At 36.7% G+C, this 21,344-nt stretch overlaps 1 protein-coding gene across 1 annotated transcript in view; it reads left to right on the top strand.

Annotated features, from left to right (window-relative positions):
- Positions 1-967: 967 nt before the first annotated feature.
- ccdc170 (coiled-coil domain containing 170) overlaps positions 968-21,344 on the top strand; it is a 47,821-nt gene continuing 27,444 nt past the window's right edge. The window contains exons 1-6 of the mRNA XM_039747801.1: positions 968-1,175; positions 7,706-7,782; positions 8,062-8,089; positions 11,616-11,744; positions 12,984-13,240; positions 21,119-21,254. Of these exons, the coding sequence (XP_039603735.1) occupies positions 1,068-1,175; positions 7,706-7,782; positions 8,062-8,089; positions 11,616-11,744; positions 12,984-13,240; positions 21,119-21,254 (735 nt within the window). The 5' untranslated portion in view covers positions 968-1,067. The remainder of the gene's footprint in view (positions 1,176-7,705; positions 7,783-8,061; positions 8,090-11,615; positions 11,745-12,983; positions 13,241-21,118; positions 21,255-21,344) is intronic.

The following is a 21,344-nucleotide window of genomic DNA, read 5'->3' as shown; positions in this document are numbered from 1 at the left end:
ATGGCTAAGATGGCATCCTATGACAGTCACTGAGCTCTTCAGTGCAACCCATTCTAATGCCTATGTTCATCAATCGAGATTGTAAGGCTATGTGCTTGAGATATGAATCTGTTAACAGTAGATGTGGCTGCAACATCTGAGCTTAATTATCTGGAGGGGTGTCCATACACTTTTGTCCATATAGTTTTAGTAACTTGCTTTGCTTTCAAAAGAGCAATGAGCCATGTATCTCTAAGCCAGTACTGGCCAGCATATAATGGAGAACTTTGGTTATTATGTTAAGAAGGAAGTGCAAGGTACTGAGTGTGAAAACTTTACAAAAATATTGCTTGTTGAGTAAATGTGCTTAATGAAAACTTTCTATGCTTTTTTTGGTTAAGAGCCTCTTGGAATTGTTGGTATTACTGTATCAATTTGATTAATGAGTTCACAAGTATTTCCTCATCAGGTTCACCACTGTACAGTACTGTGTATCATTTATGTAGCTATTGTGCTTGTAAATATCTTAAACTAGTATGCTGATCAGTGATCATTAGCTATCTGACTGTCCTGATGGAAACGTAGCTTTTTTTTTTTTTTTACTATTTAATCAGAGCATACATTTAGGTACTCAGCTGTACTTCCAAATATATAATTGTGGCCATATTATTGGACAAAACAGATTTTCTAACGTTTGAATTTTTTTAAACTTCTGATTTAGTGTAATTTCAATGTCTTGATGTGGTTTCAAATGTGAAAGTGCTACATACTATAAACTAAGACTGATAGACATGGAGCACGACAGTTCTTTTAACCTGTCTTTGAGGAGGAGTTTTCTCCGGGTACACCACTTTCCATTCATCACAGGGAGACATAAAAATTAAACTAACTGGGATGGTCAGAATGATAAAACGAAGAGCCCTTCCGGACTTTCGCTTCTTATTCCGCCCCCTCCACTCCCGTCGCTTCTATTTGCACGTTGCTAGGATACACCGCTAACACTACGGGAGCGCACCGAGGACATCCCGCCGCCCGCATCTCTTTCTGCCGCGAAACCTCTTCGAAATTAAAGTTCATTCTGCCACGAAATGAGCAGTCAGCGTCCTGATTCTGCTTTTAAGCTGATTGATGTCAATAAAAACGATTCGCTTCGCGCCGGCCACTCAGTTTCGTCCAACAGGCTGCTGGTGCTGGAGGTGAGTCGCCAGTTTACGTTGCATTCTTTTCTGCTTTGCTCGGAACTGTTAGGGATGAAGGTGGCTGACTATACCCTGCGTATAGGGAATGCTTTTTTAAGGGAGTTTCAAATTGTACCAGGTCGCGGTTCCGTATGACACCCGTGTATTTCGAACCAACATGCTGTCACGCTTATTACGCTGCGCGTACCCATATGAACTCCGCAGTTTGTTTTGGAGACGGCTTAGCCTCCGCAATCCAACCAGCCTGAAAAGCCTCTCTCCACTACCGTGTGACATTCAGCTTGTGGCTCCCCGTTATTTTATATTGCACCTGCCTTTACACACTGCTGTGTTCCTTATGTTCTAGTGCCTACATTGTACATTATTGCCCGTGCTTAATAAACAGTATTGCTTAATGATTTGGCCATCCGTATCTTGTATGATATTATCAACATATAATCATACACATAAAACATAAAATCTTCTATGACTTCTTCATGTATATATATTATTGAATTACTGTTGAATGCCCAGACTGGATTGCCTGGTGTATTGGACTTACTGTATATTCAACATTGCCACTAGGTGGAATTTTTGTTTTCCACTGCTTTCTGACCATCTGACCATATCATATGTTTTCAAACTTTTACCATATTAATCATCAGAGACTTAGAAAGCTGTGAATCTTCCATTTTTTGAATGTTAATTAGGACTGGTGTCCTGTCCTGGGTTTGTTACTGCATGGCTTGAGTCCAATGCTAGTTGGGATCGATTCCTGCCCCAACCACAACCCAATTCGGTATTAAGCTGGTTAGAATATACCATGACATAACATAATCTTTCTTTTAACTACCTGTAAAGCTCTTTGAGCTACACAAACTCTACGTATGAAAATGTGCTGTGTAAATAAATGGTAACATTGTTCAGGAACTCAAGATTATAATCATTATGAATGTAAAGATTTCTGTCATCTTTTTGTTTTTTACTGTTTAGTCAGGGCATGACCCAGTTCAGGTCTGCTATGCATCATAAAAATGATTTTCTAAAATTTGAAATTTTTAAAACATCTGATTTGGTGTGAATGAAGTGTCGGAGTGATCTCTGATGTGAAAGTGCTGCATACTATAAACTAAGACTGCTGGATATTGGGCATGGCAGTTCTTTTAAATACAAGAGTTAATCAGGGCAAAGTTGAGTCCTTATGACACCATCTACCACATCCCTGCTATCTGCCAGGAGAGACATTGAAATACGAGTGACATCAGTTCACTCACTGACACTGGAGAATCTGGTAAGTATGACTGATTATAATATTAAACATTTTTTCAAATTAATTATATTTTGTGAGCACTGACTGCATATATGAGACAGCCAGCTGCACAAATGTGGTGTTCTGCTGGTATGCATGGGTAAGTATGTTTCACCAGTTGTTTTATTACTGCTCAGTTTGGCTGGTATTAAGGTTGTTGGTTCAAGCCTAGGAGGGGTCTGATCTCTGGTGTTACATAAGGGTGTGCATAGGGCACCATAGCAGGAAGTGTTGTGAGTACAGTAAACCCCTTTTTATAATATATTCCAACACTGGATCAGCTCTATTCACTCATTCAACATGTTTATACCTTACAGAGGAAAGCAGACTCACAGTAACATGATCTGTCTGAAAGAAGAAATGAGCTGGTCTGAGTTTCTCAGAGAGAAAGAGAGGCCACCATTTAGATCGGATGTGGGTCCGAGACTGCCTGGAGTATGAAAATAGCAGTTTTCATATTTGTATTTGTTTACAACTGCCCTTGAAAGATAATGCAGAAAGACCTAAAAAAGCTTCACAAAAGTCTGCTTTGGACCCCTGCATTCTGTTGTCTACAACTTGCCCTGGAAGTATGAAAATGTAATAGTAATAAAAAAAAGACATTTTCATCAAAAGGAAATCTAGAGTGTCAAAAAAAGGGTGTGTAACCCAGTTAAGGGGAGTAACCTGGTTTCCTAAAAATCCCCATTGACATACATGAGTCCAGTTAAGTGGCAAAGCACTATAATGTTATGAAAATGTGCTAAAAAAGGTTTAACCATCATCAATGGCTGTTTTGAATCTGAAAACAGGCACTGGAGCCTGTGTTTCCCAAGAGGGTGCTACTGAGTAGCACACTACATGCTACATTGCTACATTGTGCATTTCCTAAAAAAAACTTTAGAACTTAGCAATTTCTGGAGGAAAGGGAGAAATGCAGTCACTTGAACATTTGCCTGAGGAATGTTATCCTTGTGGATGCTTCCTCTGTTTTCTACCTGTGTGCATGTGTCAAGCAAAGACTTTTTTGAAAGAGTTTATTGACATGTTCAGGCTAACTAAGTGGAATGCGCAATGGAATGGACTTGCGCAGACTACTGAATCCTTAACTAACCCAGTTAAGCGTTTACATGGCTAAATAAACAGATCTTTACAGAATAATCCATGTGTGTCAATCTGGTTTTTCAGAGACCAACATCCTGGTTTTTCTCCCTGGAATACGGGTATACATGGCCTGAGAATAACCAGGTTATTAAAGCGCATGTAAACTCACTTATGGCAGCAGCATCATACTGTTATCAATAACAAAAATTGTAGCTGCTAAGAAAAATACCAGCTGTTGCAATTCAAACAAAAAACAATGTCATTACGGACATATCACAGACATAATGAGAAAATATTTTGGTAAAAATAAAACATAATTAAAACATAAAAATACATTTGAAAATTAACAGTGCAAAACCTTTAAATCATGATACACCAGGAACATCACCCTTACTTAAGACAGTCTCTCTAAGACAGGGGTCCTCAATCACAGTCCTGGAGGGCCGCAGTGGCTGCAGGTTTTTGTTCTAACCCAGTAGCTTAATTAAAAAGCAATTTTTGCCAATAATGTAATTTCATGGCTTGTAAGTGCTTTACTTCTGCTATGTCAGATCATTCTCATAGATTTTTTTCCTTTCTAAGGATATCATCCAAATGATTTGAAGGCTAAAATAAATTATTAGTTCTTACTTTTCTCATGAGTAGTCACTTTTTACTCTTCACTTTCCTTCCAATTATTTAATTAAACCAAATAGTGTATGATAATACACAAGTATAAATGGTAACAAGCTAAATGGAGAACTGCTGCATTTTTGTCATTTGCATCTTACTGCTAATTAGAAGCAACTAAAAACAGAGAATACAGCTGTTTAAGACTAAAATAAGCAATAAGGGCTCAAAATCTTAATGAGTGAGACAACTTAAATGAAGCAGAAGTGTTATTTGAGCAATAAGTTCTTCTTATTAAGCAATTGGGTTGGAGCAAAAAACCTGCAGCCACTGCGGCCCTCCAGGACCATGATTGAGGACCCCTGCTCTAAGATAAGAGTTAAGTTGCTTGAACATTTGCAGTAAGAAAGCAGTTGAGCCCTGGGAGAATCATCTGTAAAAAATTAATTCTCATCAATCAAACTGATCAACACTTTCCAGTATTTTTACAAGGCATGATCACTGGAAAGTCAGACCAGATATACACAGTATGGAGCACCAACCCTCATCTTACCACAAGCTACTAAAACAAAATGGTAGATGCAATGCTTAAACTGACATTTCACCATGAAAAGGAGTGTCCTCTGAAGTCATCTATTTGGCTCAGGTTTTAAACTCAAGTCCACCCATTGAACTTTCTAGGCATTGTGCAGCTCAGTAGGAGTTGGGCATACTTCAGTTAGGATAAAGTACTTACCAAGAAGCTACAGGAAATGGATTTGGATACAGGGCAGGTTACACCAGAGACAAGGGTAAAATGCAACTACTCCGACTGTCTATGCTTTAGAACAGGGGTGGGCAATGTTGATCCTGGAGGTCCGCAGTGGCTGCAGGTTTTCGTTCCAATCCAATTGCTTAATTAGAAACCAATCCTTGCCAATCTTAGGCCTTATTTGATTTTATGGCTTGTTAGTTTGAAATGTTAGGTTCTGATAGATAGATAGATGTTTCTCTTTTCCAAGGATATCACCCAAATGATTTAAGCATAAAGTGGATAATTTTCAGTCTGTCACATTCTTCTCTTAAGTGTTTTATTAAACCAGATAGTGCATGATGACTCCACACAGGTGTAAATGGAAACAAGTTAGACAGAGAACTGCTGGCTCCTTTGTCATTTGCATCTTATTGCTAATAAGGAGCCATTAAAATAGTGCATGCAGCTGTTTAAGGCTGAAATAAGAATTTAAAGATGGGGAACCTTAGCAAGTGAGACCACTAAAATGAACCATCAAAATGTCACTTGAGCAGTAAGCACTTCATCAGAAATAATTGACTTCTCATGAGAAACTGGTTTGGAACAAAAATCTGCAGCCACTGTGGCCCTCTAGGACCAACATTGCCTCCCCCTGCTTTAAAAGCTTACTTTCATATTCACTGACAAGCCAGGGTGAAGTGATCAGGGCTCTAAAAGAGGACTCCAGTGGTCTGGACGTGTATGAAACGAGAAGAAAACACAGGAGTTTTTAAGATGGAGTTTCCAGAAGAAACAAAGAAAATCATACCAAGTAGCAGCTGGAGTGATGTGGTAGTAAAGGAGTAAATATGGAGATGGCTGGAAACAGAAGGCAATTTAAAAATGAAGAACACCTTGCATATAAAATGAAAAGCCAGAAGAAGAATATTATTGTTATCTTCAAGATTTTATTAGAGTATGTTCTGATTCTGGTGCTCATGTAATGGGTAGCTGTGATCTGCCAATTTAAATAGGCAGGACACAATGACATGTCATGTGACATTTGTGTCAGATGAAAATTAACAGACATGGCAACGATAAACTACATGTACACATCTATCAAGAAAACCCACAAAATGGTGACACACCCAGTAAAACCACCATTCAAAATTAACAATTAATAATTAATAAATTAACAGTTATGTTACTATCATAACAATAAAATAAATTTCAAAACAAAAAAATACATAAACCATATACCATAAATGTGCAAATGTTTAAAAAATTATAAACAAACTAAATCTCAAGCTTCAAGTGAGGATTCATCAGAAGTATCTGAACATTTGGATTGCAGCAAAAAAAAAAATCTTCAGTAACTTATTTCAAAACAATCCAAAGAAAATCAAAAATAAATACTTAGTGTGGCGATATTATGTACAGAATTTTGACAATAACTTTTTGAAATAATTTGGCATTGACAAAAAGACTAATTATGTGAGTTTAATGTGCATCAAAACATTGACTGCTTAAAAGTTATTGCATTGCAAAATCCTAAAAGCACTAATGCTTTCTCTCTGCTGCTCTGACAACCACAAGGTTCATTAAAGAGACCACAATTTAATATAGGGTTGTGGAGACCAAGAGCCTATCCCAGTGGTACCAGAAGCAAGGTAGAATCAACTTTGAACAGTGGGTTGATTAAGACAAATTATGCATACATCTGTGGGATATAGGAGGAAAATATAAGTTTAATGATGATCAGGATTCAGACATTAGCCTTCAGAGAGAGTTATTGAAATGTGTGGATAAGTTTAAACATCTAGGATCAGTGGTATCCCAAGATGGAGAACTGGATCCAGAGGTAACCCACAAAGTGCAGTGTTGGTGAAACAATTAGAAGAAGATGTCAGGAGATTTGCTTGATCAAGGAATTAAAGTAAAGGTTAAAGGTACAGTTTTTAAGACAATGGTAAGACCAGTAACGATGTATGGAGCTGAGACATGGGCAGTTTTTGGAGAATAGGAGAAGAAGTTGCATTAGATGTGGCAGAAAGAGAATGTTGAGATGGATGTATGGAGTTACGAAGAAGAAGAGAAATGAGACAATTAGAGAAACCAAAAAGCTGGAGAGATTTCTAAGAAAGTACAGGAAAGTAGGTTGAACTGGTATGGGCATATGATGAGAGTCAATGAGTATGTGAGTGAAAAAGTGATGAAAATTGAATTTTAAGGAAGTGGAAGTGAGGGAAGCCACATGTGAGGTGGTTGGATAAAGTAAAGGAGGATTTGAAGGAAAAGGGCTTGACTGGTCGGTAGGTGCAGGACCAAGCTGTATAGAGAACATTGGTCAAACATATCGAACCCACATAGAAGAGGGAAAAGATGAAAATAAAGGAGAAAACTCACACAGAGACATTCAATAACGTGCAAAGTCCTCATACCTACAACTACTATGACAGTTACACTATAAAGACTATAAAGAACTAAAAACAAATGAAACAAAGTGAATGCTATGGGATTGACAAAGTTTTTCTTTGAGTTGTGAGAAAGCATAGTTAACCAGTTCACTGCCTTGTTACATAAATGTATTTGTAATGTGTTAAAAATGCAATGTTATACTTTTCTAATTATGCAACTTTTGTAATAATACACAGCATATCAGTAATTGGCCGTCCAATTGGCATTGTAAACTAATAACATTTGTTAGGCAAATATAATTGGATTCCAACTTGGCTTCAGTGTTACATCAACTGGTTCCTTTCTCTTTTCAGAATTTCAAATGTGCATTGGTCACCCTTAGCCTTAGTCCATTATTGGTCTTTTTCTTCTTTGCAGCTTCAAGAGCAGCTTAGTGTTTTGAGGCGACAGTTGGAGGAAAAAGATGAACTTCTTGCAGCCTTGACTGTTGGCAGGTACTCACAGTTACTAGCAATAGTTGTTAACCTATTTGCAGGTGTCGAGTGGATCATCTCTAAATTAAACAGCTATGTAACATGTAATAATGATGTCATGAAATATTGCTTGGTTTTTTGACTGTTTTCTTGGCACTTTTTTAAGCAAATGCAATGATCATTTCATGGAATTAAAGCATTCTTTGTCTATGTTAGCACACTGTACAGTATTTATATACTGTATAAACCCTTCCTTACCCTTTTTTTTTAAAAACTGACCTATTCTTTATTTGATTTTAGAAATGCAAGCAGAGGAGAATATCAAAGGGTAAGTGAGGATGGTTGAAACAGCAAAAAAATGGCTTGGTTACTTGGCCAGCCCCTCCCTGGTTTACTTTCCAGTCTAATTTGAACCTGTCCCATTAACAGCTTTTGTTCTTCAAATTCCTTTTTATTCATTTTATTTAATCACACCAGGCCATAGCTGTTTCAGGGTTCTACTGCTTTCCTGCACTTATACTGATGCTTATTTCTCTGTGATTCTCTGTATCACTTTTTCAAAGTTCCTTATCTGTAGGAGGCACTCTTGGCAGTATTTTCCCATACAATAGAGAGCCACTGGTTAGTTAATGTAATTCATACTGACATCAGCATGATAAATACAATTTTCTGTTTTTTTCTGTTAACTTTGAAGTATGTCTTATTAGCTTACTTATTCGATTAGCTCCCTTTTTTACATATGAAATAAATGCTTGAAAGTTGTTGGAAACTCCCTTGTTACAATGGTATAGCTTGCCTGATAGGCGAAACTATAGAACTCCTACACTGTCTGAGGAGAATTGACAAGGATGGAAGAAGGCTTTGCAAATGGATGTGGACAATGGTGACATGACATACTCTACATTACCCTTGACCTTGAACATTCTTTACAAAAAATCCATAAATCAACTACTGTTTTTTAACCTTCCAGTAGAATACAGAAAAAGAGAAGCTAGGCTTTTTTGTCTAAACTACAAGAAGTGCAGTACTGTATATCAGTCTTGATATATACTGAGATGCATAGAGCAGAGCATGCTGGTCACAGTAATGACAAACTTCAGCTACTCACTCCATAAATTTCATGAAAATAGTTATCTTTAGTAGGTTAGAGTTAAAGTTAGATTTTACTGTACTAGATCTACTGTGTCAAGCTAGATTGAAAGGAAATATTTAAATATCCAGACATCCATTTTCAAAATCCCCATAATCCATGCTGGGCAGGAGAGTGTCCTGGCTACATCAGGCTCAAAAGAGGATCTAATCCAAGTGGGATACCAGGCCATTTGAAAGGATTCGGGAGTTATTTTTGGACTCTAGTCCAGTGTGGATTTTAAACCTTATGGTTACCAGCTTAGTCTCCAAAGCTGACTCACTTTGCAACTCCTGAAGCAGTCATTTAAAATGTCTGGGGATATAAAGGCTTGTGTTATTTTTATATGTAATAAAAATTGTTACTAATATATGTTAACAGATTAAAAACATATTGGCTCCGTTGAGATCTCCAAATGTCTTTCCCTGTGCATGGATTTTCTAGTTAAGATTTGTGCTGAATTAAGTGTAAAACAATTTCTATAGTTTCTCAATGTGTACTTGCATAAATTGTTGTCATCTTTTTTATCTTTTTATAGTAAGTTTGAAACTAAATGTTATATATATATATACTGTATATATATATATATATATATATATATATATATATATATATATATATAGCCAACCAGCGTACCATACGCCGCATAATCAGGCCGTTTTTTTAAATGATTTTTAAGTACAGGGAGAAAATTAACATTTAAAAAATCGGTAATTAATAAATCAGCAAGAAAAGCAACATACAATCGTCCGTGCGGCGCTCAGGCATGGAGGGTGGAACGGGAGAAGAGGAGAAGGATGTCCATTCCACTCCCTCCGTCATGCTAGTGTGCTGATTTCTCATTCAGTATGCCCTGCCTGCTCATGTGCCCACCTCCAACTCGTCACTCGAGTTGTTGTTGTCTTTGCACAGTCCAGATGCACCTGTGACTCACGTAGACGTTTCATTGCTCTGTGCGTTTTTGGCTGCCTTTCTATATATAATCCACCAAGACACCCGACCACGGTAGTAGCGAGGTGGGAGGGGGGTGTGTACAAAGTGCAGGAGCATCTAAGAAGATGCATGTTTGTCGCGGATGCGAATTGCTGTATGTAGCATGTAAAACAGTTTGCTATGGTGCATGCGGTCGTGCGTCGTAACTGAAAACTCGGTTTTTAAAGACTGCTTACTTCATTGTGTTTTAACCTCAGTTGTAAAGGAATGTTTTAAGGATCCCATGGGATAACCCTCGCAAACCATTTTACACGCTGCATATGGCGATTCACCTCCGCGAGAAACACGCCTCTATGAACAGTCAACGTGGCTTGGAGTAGCATGTGGCCTTCTGTGTCATCGCATCCGAGTTGGTGCGTTTTTCTGTGTCATCGCATCCGAGTTGGTGGCCGTGGCTCTACGAGTTGTCGTCGTATCCAATGGTCTTGGAGTTGGTGGGCATGGTTCCATCCTGCGTGCGCCATAAGTGTCTTACTTGGCGGCTCAGTGAATCCACGCCCAAACCGGCGTGCTTTCCATGGATGTCTTGCCTTAGTGAATTATATATATAGATATATATGCATTGCAGTAGAAAAGTTATAATGCAACAATCAAGCAGGCATTGTTATAATTGCGATGAAAAGTCATCCTAACCAAAATACTGTTAATCCAGTAAATCATAGAAAGGGGTAAGATTTATTAGTCTTATACAACACGAAAAACTGCAACTACACCCATTGCAGAAATCAAATTAATAAAAGGGGAGACTATAATGTTATACTTATGCTTATTGATTGAAACACTGAGCCTTAAGCATTAATGCTGTCAGGAGCAAGGCAGACTTACTCCAGAATGACATTACTGTATTTTTGCTAGATTCTAAAGAAGTTTTACATAGTTTCACACAAAGATAATTGCATTTTTTCTCGTTTTACATTCATAATACGTTTGTTCACTTAACAGATATGTTTTTCCAAAGGCACTTATTCAAGAGATCAACATAATCAAGGAAACATCAGTGTGGGGACTGTTAAATGTTGCAGAAAAAGGTTACAAAATTGACCATCACTAATGAAGAGCTCGAAACCAAACAGACCAACACAAGGCTAACTGCTTTTATCTCAGCTACTAAAAACCTTGTCTCAAAACTATTACCAGTTAAATATTATTATAATGATGATTGTAAATCTTTTTTAAAATTTTATTGATTTTATTAAAATCAAATAACACTCTGTACACATAACTCAAGTTTTACAAAAAAAAAAATTAGAAACAAGTGATGATTGTAAATCTAATGCTGCCTGATGGAGGTAAGCAAATATTTTCACCCAAAAAGGGTTTATTGTACAACGTTACTAGAACACATGACCTAGCAAGGCCAGAACTACAATTAGGGTCCAACTATTGATATATTTTAGGCAATGTAACTCTAAAGAGGCACACTATTAGACAGAATTCAATGTTTTCACATTCTGATAAAGAATGAATGTTATGAATAATTAAATTTCATTCCTTGGCTGTGATATTGATAGAGAAGTCCCTTTCTCAGTGTTACCTAAAATAATCTAGTGGTAAACACCATCACATTAATTCATAAAGTCTAGAAATAACCACTCTTCATGAGCTAAAGTATGTTATTTCCAGTAAAAATATGCATGAATTTTGACTTCAAACAATCAGTGAATAATTTTGAATTACATTGTTCATTTACATAATAGCCTTATGCTCACCATGTTCCTTTCATTTCTCCCAGGGAAGCCATGACTCTATTCAGGATGCTCCAGTCACCAGGGAGCAGCTCATTCATTATCGGTTGGCAGCAGAGACTGCAAACAGTGAGTTAGCTGCTCTTCAAGTGAAACATGAGTGCTCTCAGGCGGAGGTAAGCTGCTCAGCATTTGGTCTTCTTGTACTGTTCACTGATTAGTGCCAGTTTTGTGTCTTATTTTAATTGGGTGTACCAGTTAAATGTCATTCCAAACAACATGCATAAACATGGGAACACACTTTTGAAAAACCTATCAACATAAAATAAAAGTTAAATAGTAGTATTGTTCACATTACAAGTGTTGCATAGAAAAAAAATTTATTTGTTCAGACTGATATCCCATTCCTTTGCACTTTAAATCCGGAGGGTCTTCCACAGTTCCTGGTGGTTCATTTTGAAGGCACTTGGGAGTGATGAGTTCTTGTGCTTTTTGTGAATTCAGGCTGGTTTGTGATTACTGGATTTTTTAGATTTTGCTTAGCATTTTGACTGTTCTTGGGATTTTGTATTGGGATTATCGGTTGTGTAGGATTCTCTTATTGTGTTGAGCAAATCCCATTGCCTTTGTGCTCCACAGAGCTTCATTATTATTGAGGAATACTTTTTGTGAAGAGTAAATCTACAAGACTTTTCTTGTGTCTAGACAATGTTTTTGATGGCATTTCCCCCTCTAGTGGGAATTTATGGGAAGTGCTTTTGGGACTTATGTGCTTTGGGACTCCTATTTCATGACAACAGGAAATAAATACATTTCTTCTTGTGTCAATGGCAAGAATCTTAGTAGTTACATGCAACTTTTATTAGAATTTTGTTCCAAATTTAATTTCACTTGCATTACTGTTAATCACTATGTATAAGCATAAAACTATGCAAAAACAAATTTCAGCATGCCAAAAACCACACATTGCAATAGTAGGAATTCAATGGCTATTTCAGAAGGGATTGATATAAAGCAGTGACCAGCTCTGGCTTGGGGATAAGTCCATTACAGCCAAACTTACTAGCATCATTAACACGGGGACCAATTTAGTGTTCCCCAATCATTCTTAAAACTTGTACAGTTTGTGGGTTGCAAAAAGAAATCCAGACAAACAAGGAACCAGCATGAAAACATCCAAGTTGACTAACTGGAATCCAAACGCTGTGTGTTCATTCTGAAAGGAAAACTAGTATTACGGACAGCAGAAAGTGCTCCAGCAGTTGTATCCACAATTAAAAAAAAGTTGGTCACAAACATTTGCTCCCAGTTATTTATTCGTGCAAAACTGAGTATTATGCAAAATTATGAACACAAAGCTACTATTATATGCTTTTGTGTACAAATTTAATTAAAAAAATGTGTTTGTATTATAGCTCCTGGAAGTCCGAGCAAAGCTCAGTTCAAGGGAAACCTTAATCCATGAAATGAGGCAGGAGATGGAGAATTACAAAGAGAATAATGCTAGGCAAGCCTCTGTGATCAGTTCCCTCAGGTCACAGGTTCAAGAACTTGAACAGGAATCAGGCACTGTGGCCTCATCGAAAACTCGGACAGAATTAGCCCTTCAATCAACCTCCAAGGAGAATGGTGCTCTGAAGGAAAGGATGCTGGAGCTTGAAAATAAACTACGGTAAGTCTGCAAAAGTTTAATCGCACTGCATTGTGAATAGAAGTGATGAATTGAAGAAATAATTGCCAGCAGTTGGATCTTTAGCATTATTGTGTGTGCTGGGGTTGACCTTGTCCAATAAGGAAGACCTGTTTTTTAATTAAGAGCCAGAATAATGACCTGTCGAATTGCTTCCATTAAAAACAAATAAGTGGCATGCCATAAAACAAAAGATCTATAATACAAGATGCTATTTCTGATCACACATGCTAGAGTTTAGTGGTATTAGGTTCCAAGGTTTTGGTTCAGAGATCCACAGCATCAATACTTGCTCTATGCCTTTGGGGTCAACTACCTTGCATTTTCTCTTTTGATTCAGAAGTGTTGATCTAATTTCCTTCGGTTTCTGTTGTCCCTTGATCTACTGAGCAATTTCTGGTTTGTGATTCATTTACATTTAACTAATTTGCTTTAAAGTTTGAATCTGATATCATAAAATGGACAGTATGTACAAATAAACTTTTCACACTATTTCGTTCAGTCCAAAAAATCTCATGTACTAGAAAGTTAAATGGTGGTAGATTGTTTTTTCCTTCTAGACTTGTTTGATACATTTTCTAAATGTTGAAAGAAATGTTGTTTTGTTTTTGCCAAGGGTAGATTGATAGATATTATATATTATATTTTCCTATGATTTGTTACATTTTCTCTGCACTGATGATGATACACAAAAGTCCTGTTCCTGCATGCCGCTTTGATAATTTTCATATATGAAGAGCTTCGTTATAGATCAAAACTTCAAAGTTATGTAGGACACTTTCAATAAGTTCTTGCGCACTTTCAGTACACTACACTTGCAATTCTATATGCATAAAAAGTGAGCATTGTATCAAACTAAATACACTCAAACAAACAAAGTCTGCTTTTTCAAATGGTGAGCACTGCAATAATGCTTTCACTATAGGCTTTTTTCTGAGTAACCAATAGATAAGACAAATATTACTTGGACCTCAATGAAAATTCACACTTCTTTCTAGATACTTTACATTTGAAAAAATAACAAAACAAACACACACAAAAAGGGCATGGCTTTTTACAGTGAAATAAGAGAATAATAGATGAGCATAAACTATTACAGGTATGTGATCTATAATGAGAAAATAAATTGATAATGTGAATTATCATTGAAACAAAGGCTTGACTCATGCTTGAATTTAAACAAAGTACAGAGAGATTAAAGGGCTTCGTTGACATAGCAGAACACACAATCTCTTACATGATTTACATTCATGCAAGTGAACTTACACAGTGTTTTTCAGGAACCATGGAGACACTGACACAGACATTTAGAGCTATTATAGTGGCTGGAGTGGATCATGGGATACAATAACTTATATCACCGACTGGGAGATTTCAAATGCTTTTCTAATATTTGCAGTCACATAAATGTTGGGATTTTGTGCTCGGGAATCTACTGAACATATGTGGTTACCAGGAGAAGCTTCTTACTGGTGCTGTTCAGTGATAAACTTTTATACTCTAGTCTCTAAATGGTACACTCAGACACACCTCACACTCTGCTAGTACAAATTGTTAATTTTTCACAAGTTAAGTTAAAAGGTCCATGAGACAGAATGTTAGTTTGCAGTCCTAGATAGGCAACACACAGCCGTCACTCTGGGTTATTTTGAAGCTTTCCTGGAACAAGTTGTTTTTACGGAAATGTCAGTGCTGTTCAGTGTGTCAAGGACGGCAGAATATCCAGGCAGATGTTGGAATAAAAAGGGAAGAAATTGACAATGTGCCACATATTTGCTTTATATCCTGGAATTTTTGTTATTAGTCTTTTTGAAAATGTACTCTAGCTAAAAACCAGACTGCATCCCCCATCCCCTAAAATTCCAGCCCTTTAATGAAGTGAGCTGTTATTTCTCAGTTATAGTTTTTTGCTGTGTCAATCCAGAAATGACAAACCAGTTATGCTACATTTTTACTAAATGCAGAAGATATTTAAGTATATTAGATGAGGACAGAGTCATTTTTTGACATCCATCCATCCATTATCCAACCCGCTATATCCTAACTACAGGGTCACGGGGGTCTGCTGGAGCTAATCCCAGCCAAAACAGGGCTCAAGGCAGGAAACAAACCCCAGGCAGGGTGCCAGCCCACCACAGGAGTCATTTTTTGGTTATATTTTTTAATATTTTGTACTCTTTTAATGTTTTTAAGCTGTTTTTTACTAAACAGGACACTTGTAGGTTTGGCCTTAGGTCATAGTCTTTGCCAGAGTAAAGTCATGATGGTAAAAATGAAACTACTGTACAGGCTACTAAACCTGCATTTATACTGAAGGTAAAAGTGACTACATTATAATTTTGGGCTATTTTTGTTTGTTTAATGGTTCAAATTAATTTTGCAAGCCATTTAAATCCAATATATATGTAACTATATTTATCCTGAATTGCCAAAATTAATGGAAAATAATTCACCAGACAGATGTGACCTTATGAACAACAATCAATGACAGCTACATGCACACAAAAAAAAATTACAGTTCAGGGCATCTTCAATTTTGTCAACTCACAATGGCAAATGCTTAAAGATGCTTTGAGTGAAATTATCAGCAATTCACGTAGGATACTGTGGACACAAGAGAGGAACTACTTTCTAAAACTGTCTTTCAGAAAACACATATTAATTGGGAAGTATTGGCAGGCTCTCTTTGATTTTTGCATTTCACATTTATCTAAAAAGGCTAAATCTTTGTTATGACACAGCTAGAAAGTCTATCATTAACCTTTGGCCCAAGGTGCTCTAGTACCAGGTACACTTATGAGTTTCCTTGTAATCGAACATGGTGTTTGTTATTGATAATCTCTGACTAGCACAGAAATCCAATAACAACTCCCCATTCTGTTTCATTCCGGGAAGGCCATTCCTCCCAATCACACCCCAAGAAGAATTTCCATCATTCTCAACATGAGTACTGAAATCACTTGGTAAGACTACCAAGTCAGTGGACAGCACTCTATCAAGCACCTCACCCACCTTCTCTAAGAAGAAAAAAATAAGATATTTGTTTACTATAAGAACCAACAAGAACTTGGAAAGATAGCTTTCTCTTTAACTCTGCCAACCTAACAGATAGAGTATAGTGATGTTAACAACATAATCATTCTCATACTGTGGAGCCCCATAAACATATAATTCAAATTTAGCTTTTAGAAATAAAATGACTAGCCTAATATAATCAATGAGTTTGTTGAAATTCAATGAGTTTGAAGTATGATTATTATTAAACATTTTCCCATAATTCCTGTTGACTATGTCCTAGTCTGCATATGCAAAAAACATAATATAACCATCCAATCAATACATGACATCAGAAGCATCTGTTTGTAAAGCCACAGTGCCTTGATGTCAACTCATTTTCTGGACAGAAATTTGTATGTGCAGGACTTAACTTTAATGTACGTAGATAGAAAAGCAAACATTGAACAAGAAGGCATTTGCAGGCTCTGTGTGCTGTTTGAAAAAAAAAAAAAAAAGAAGTTAAACTGTTATCTACACACACGTTGAATCACACATCTGACGTTAGTTTTAAAGTTTGTCATGGAGATTGTAAATACCCTGTACTAAACCCATTCCACTCAGTTCATAACAATAAAACTGTATTGACATCACGTCCTAAAAGTACACTGAGCTCACTGCACTGTTCACACTAAATACTAAACACTCTAAGCCCAACCTTGACTTCTGCCCTAAAACTGCCATTTTACAGCTTATCTGAATTTATGTCCTAACGCTGCACATGATTTTCCAGTGAGAGAATGATGGAGAAGTTATTTAGTTCTCCATCAACGATTGTGAAGAGTGGAATTATTCAGGTCACAGGTGGTGGTGAACAACAGAGCATGATATTTCTGGAGTTTTAATGCAAGTTTTAATGTAATCACATTTGAAAATATGTTTATACTTTGAATTGAATCAACCTTTACCAATACATTCAGAGCCTAGAGTTCTAGTCCTGTTATTGATTTTTTATTTTATTTGCTGCTCTTGTGCCTCTCATGCCACACTAGTTAAAAGGATTATTATTATTATTATTATTATTACTATTGTTTTTGTTGGATTATCATTTATGTTGCAGCCTATAATAAACCCCTAATATTTATTACAGGTCAGCACCCATTCCTTTGATAACTGTAGCTATTTTAGCATTCAGTGTGATTTGCCCTTTTGTCTACTCACTAATTCTCTGTATCTGGATGCAATTAAGAGAACAGTGAAAAAAAAAGAAAATGAAATAATAGAGTTTAAAGCTGTGACAAAATACAAATATTTCCTAATTTCTTATAAATGTAAATTTTCCAGTAGAGCTCTTTTCTCAATACAAAATAAGGAAAATATCAGAAGAGAAAAACATCAACAGATTAAACAATGAGATCACTCAAAGGTAAAAAGACTCCCTGATTGGGATGTAACACGTCTGCCATGTGGGACCCAGAACTGAACTTGAAAATCATTGGATTAGACCAAGGAGAGCGGGGCGCAAGTTCAGTCTCTTATATCAGTCCCGCCAGTCCAAAATGACTCGGCTGGACTACAGCATTTGCAAAGTCCATCTGCTTTATTAGTTCCAGCTGTCTACTCTGTACTTCCTTCTGGCAGAAGAATTCGTTAGGATGGTGTTAAAACAGAACAAAAAATATGTGTGTATTCAGGGCACTGTGATGAGAATGAATATCTAAAACTTCGAAATTTTCATTTTCTTAAACCACAGATCAAAACATTTCATTTAGACTTCAAGAGCTGAAGGTACAAAATCTTTTTAAATGTGTCTCAAACCTAATTATTAATACACAAAACATTCCTTGGGGTTAGAACTTTCAGATGATTTATTACTGAGGAACAGAAAAATTAAATTGGCAAAAAAAAAATTCTAACAAGTTGTCCCAATTAACAAAACACAGGTCTGAAGGGCTTCAGGATTTTATTTCTACCCTTTTTTTGAAATAAAAGTCAATTATTACTGCTGAAGCAGTTATTGCTAATACAGTATTTTTGTGCTTAATTTTTGTTATGGCCACTTGTGCCGAATTCCAGGACCCTGGATTAGAGTGTTTGTAAAACAAAACGTAATAATTTAAATAAACAAAAAACATTAGAATATTTACAGTGTTCAGATAATCTCACCTGCACAGCTTATGGATGTGGGAAGAAAACTTGATTTCCTAAGAGGATTCATGTTCTCGTTTTTTGCTGGTTCAAGGGTTTTGAAGTTGGATATGTTTGGACAGTTCTGTAATAAGTTATAAGTAATAAAAAACTGCACTAGGAATTATTCTGAACAATATTCCTATCTTTCTGTATGTGATTGATGTACTCAATGTGAGCCCTGGGTGTGAAGACCACTTGTGTATCTGATACAAATATTGTTTTGTCACTTTTGAAAATGAAATTAAAAAGAATGAAGTTTAATTAGATGACATTTTGTCATACTTAGGTAGGATAAGAGGCAACTGGGCTAGATCTGTTATTATATAAAATGATATGTGTACTGGACTCTCTGTACATCCAGACAATGTACGGAAGTGATCAAGAAATCTAATAGGATGTTAAGTTATATAGCCTGATGTGTGAAGTACAAGTAAAACAAGGCTATGCTTAAGCTTTATAATTCAGTTGTGAAGCCACTTCTGCCATGTTGTGTACAGTTCTGGTCTCCATATTACAAAAACATAGCAGTGGTGAAGAAAGTCCAGAGTAGAACAACTCAGCTGATTCCTGGACTGTGAGGTATGAGCTATGAGGAAAAATCGAAGGGATAGATCCTTATCAGTTTAAGCAAACTGGGACTAAGAGGTGACATGATTGAAGCGTTCAAAATTATCAAAAGGTCAATAACACAAATTTGTTATTTAGAAAAGAGGATTTTGTCAAAAACACTGGGCGCAAATGGAAAATGTTAGGGGTAAGTTAAGCATAAATTTTATATAAGTGTTATAAAGCTTTTTTTGTTTTTGTTTTTGCTCACAGATTCCTAGACACGTGTAATAAATTTCTAGGCAGGGTGACAGACATAAGGACTTTGGGCACCTTTAAAACTTGAGAAAGAAATGTATTGCAGAAGACCAGGAAATTATAAGCTATTTTGGCATTAGGTGCTGCTCTCACCTGGATTAGCCATCCTTGGACTTGAATCTCCAGCCTGATTATTGTCTATGTGGATCCTCCAGTTTTCTTCAACATCCAAAGTGATGTATGTTAGGTTGACTCCTAATTCTAAATTGGTTCTGCTTGAGTATGTGTGTGAGCAAATTGGTAACCAAAATGCCCATGCTTTGGAATAAGCAGGTTTTGTAATGTTATGAGTTTCACAACGGGCAACACAGTAGTACCCCTGGTTGGCAGTGCTACCTCACCAATTCAGGTTGTCAGATTTATAAAACCTGTATACACACAAAAAGAGGCTTGAAATTTAGCTTTCCATACTAACTTTGGGATTTATAAAAGAAATCGTGATGGAAAAATGTGCTTATATTTGTGGCAGCTCTGACCCGTTTGTGTGCAAGATTTTGGAGAAGGTGGGAAATAAAAGTGAGGTGCTACATCCAGCATTCATATGGCGTGGGTGTGCATACAGTACATTAAATGTAACATGTTTTTCCCAACTTAACAAGACAATTTGCAGGATTGTCTGGTTTTCATATCGTAATTGGAGCACTTTACTGCACTTGTGTTGCAATAAGGACATCCAGTGAGAATAAAGCTGCTTTTGTTCACCGTAAGCAGTTACATTCCATTTATGCACAAGCCATCTATGATGCCAATATGAGACTGATAAATGAAATTGTTCAGTGGCCTGTTATTTTGAGGCAGAGTGGCTTAAGTAGATGTGATGGTACTGTATGCAGTAGCTGGCTTGTTTTGTGGCTAAATGTTCAGTTATTCATATGGCCTGTGCTATTCATTGTAACAACATTCACATCATTACATGTACCAACATCTGAGCTACCTGCTCAGATTCTGGCACCTTATGGCTTGACCTAAATCCCAGAATGCTGAGCATGGACACAATAATGCTGCACATGATCTTACATACTAAGTTGCAGAGTGCAGCCAGGTACCTTTGAATGCAAGTGGCAGGGTCTAAGTGCATTAGGAGGGAAGTTGCTATAATACCCAATGAAGTTCTGCAGCCTTGTGATTGAACATGTATGAGGTTTATTAACATGTAGCATTGTAGATTTTTCTCCAGCTACTCCATTTTTCCACCCACATTGCCAGAACATGTTTGTTTAGGTAATTGGTGAATGTAATTAGTCTGGTATGAGAGACTAAGCATGGTGTAGTAATTACGCCCTATCCAAATGTGTTTACTACTTCAGTTTGGTCCTGAATTGCATAAGAAGTAGATAGATGAATGGGTGACTTTCGTGAACACTATAATGCAGACAGTAAAACAGCAAATAAAATTTCAAAGGAGGAAGGTATGAAGCAATATTAAAAATTAAATGTCATTGATGGATTCTAAGAATGTCACTTCAATATATAGTACATTGTAGAGTAGGTGGGTTTGATTCCAGATAAGAATGAATGGTGAGTGAATGTTAACACATTGAATGAACATTTGACCATAGCAGAGGAGTCATGAACAAACAGTATCCAAAGATCTCCATTCCTTCACAGGATCATATTGTTTAAAGTGGGTATATTAATGTGTGGTGCTGTACAGTAGAGTCTTGAGAGTAAGTCTGGAGTAGATAGAAAGCCAGTAAATGGAGGCAGTTAGTACTTCAGCAGATCATTTGATGCATGTGTTTCATTTTCGATTCGATCAGGAGCAGCAGACTTAGCAGACTTTAACTGTTACGCTTTATTTCCGCTTATCAGACTTTACATGAATGAATGGGATGACACTCAGCAAAAAGCTTCCAGTTGGGAGAGGAAGCACAAGGAGTTTCTCAGCCACCTTTCTGCCCTACTTAACCTTGATTATGGAGGAAAGGAGGAACATATTATTTCCAAGGTAAATCATTTATCAAACTAGCACTATCATGTCAATTTTATCAGCAATATTAGAAACATATTGTTATGCTAACATTTCACTTAATATACC

Source organism: Polypterus senegalus, chromosome 3 (genome assembly GCF_016835505.1).
Source record: "Polypterus senegalus isolate Bchr_013 chromosome 3, ASM1683550v1, whole genome shotgun sequence".
NCBI classification, from domain to species: domain Eukaryota; kingdom Metazoa; phylum Chordata; class Cladistia; order Polypteriformes; family Polypteridae; genus Polypterus; species Polypterus senegalus.
The sequence above is the reverse complement of the archived record's forward strand: the minus strand, read 5'-3'. Positions and strand labels throughout refer to the sequence as shown.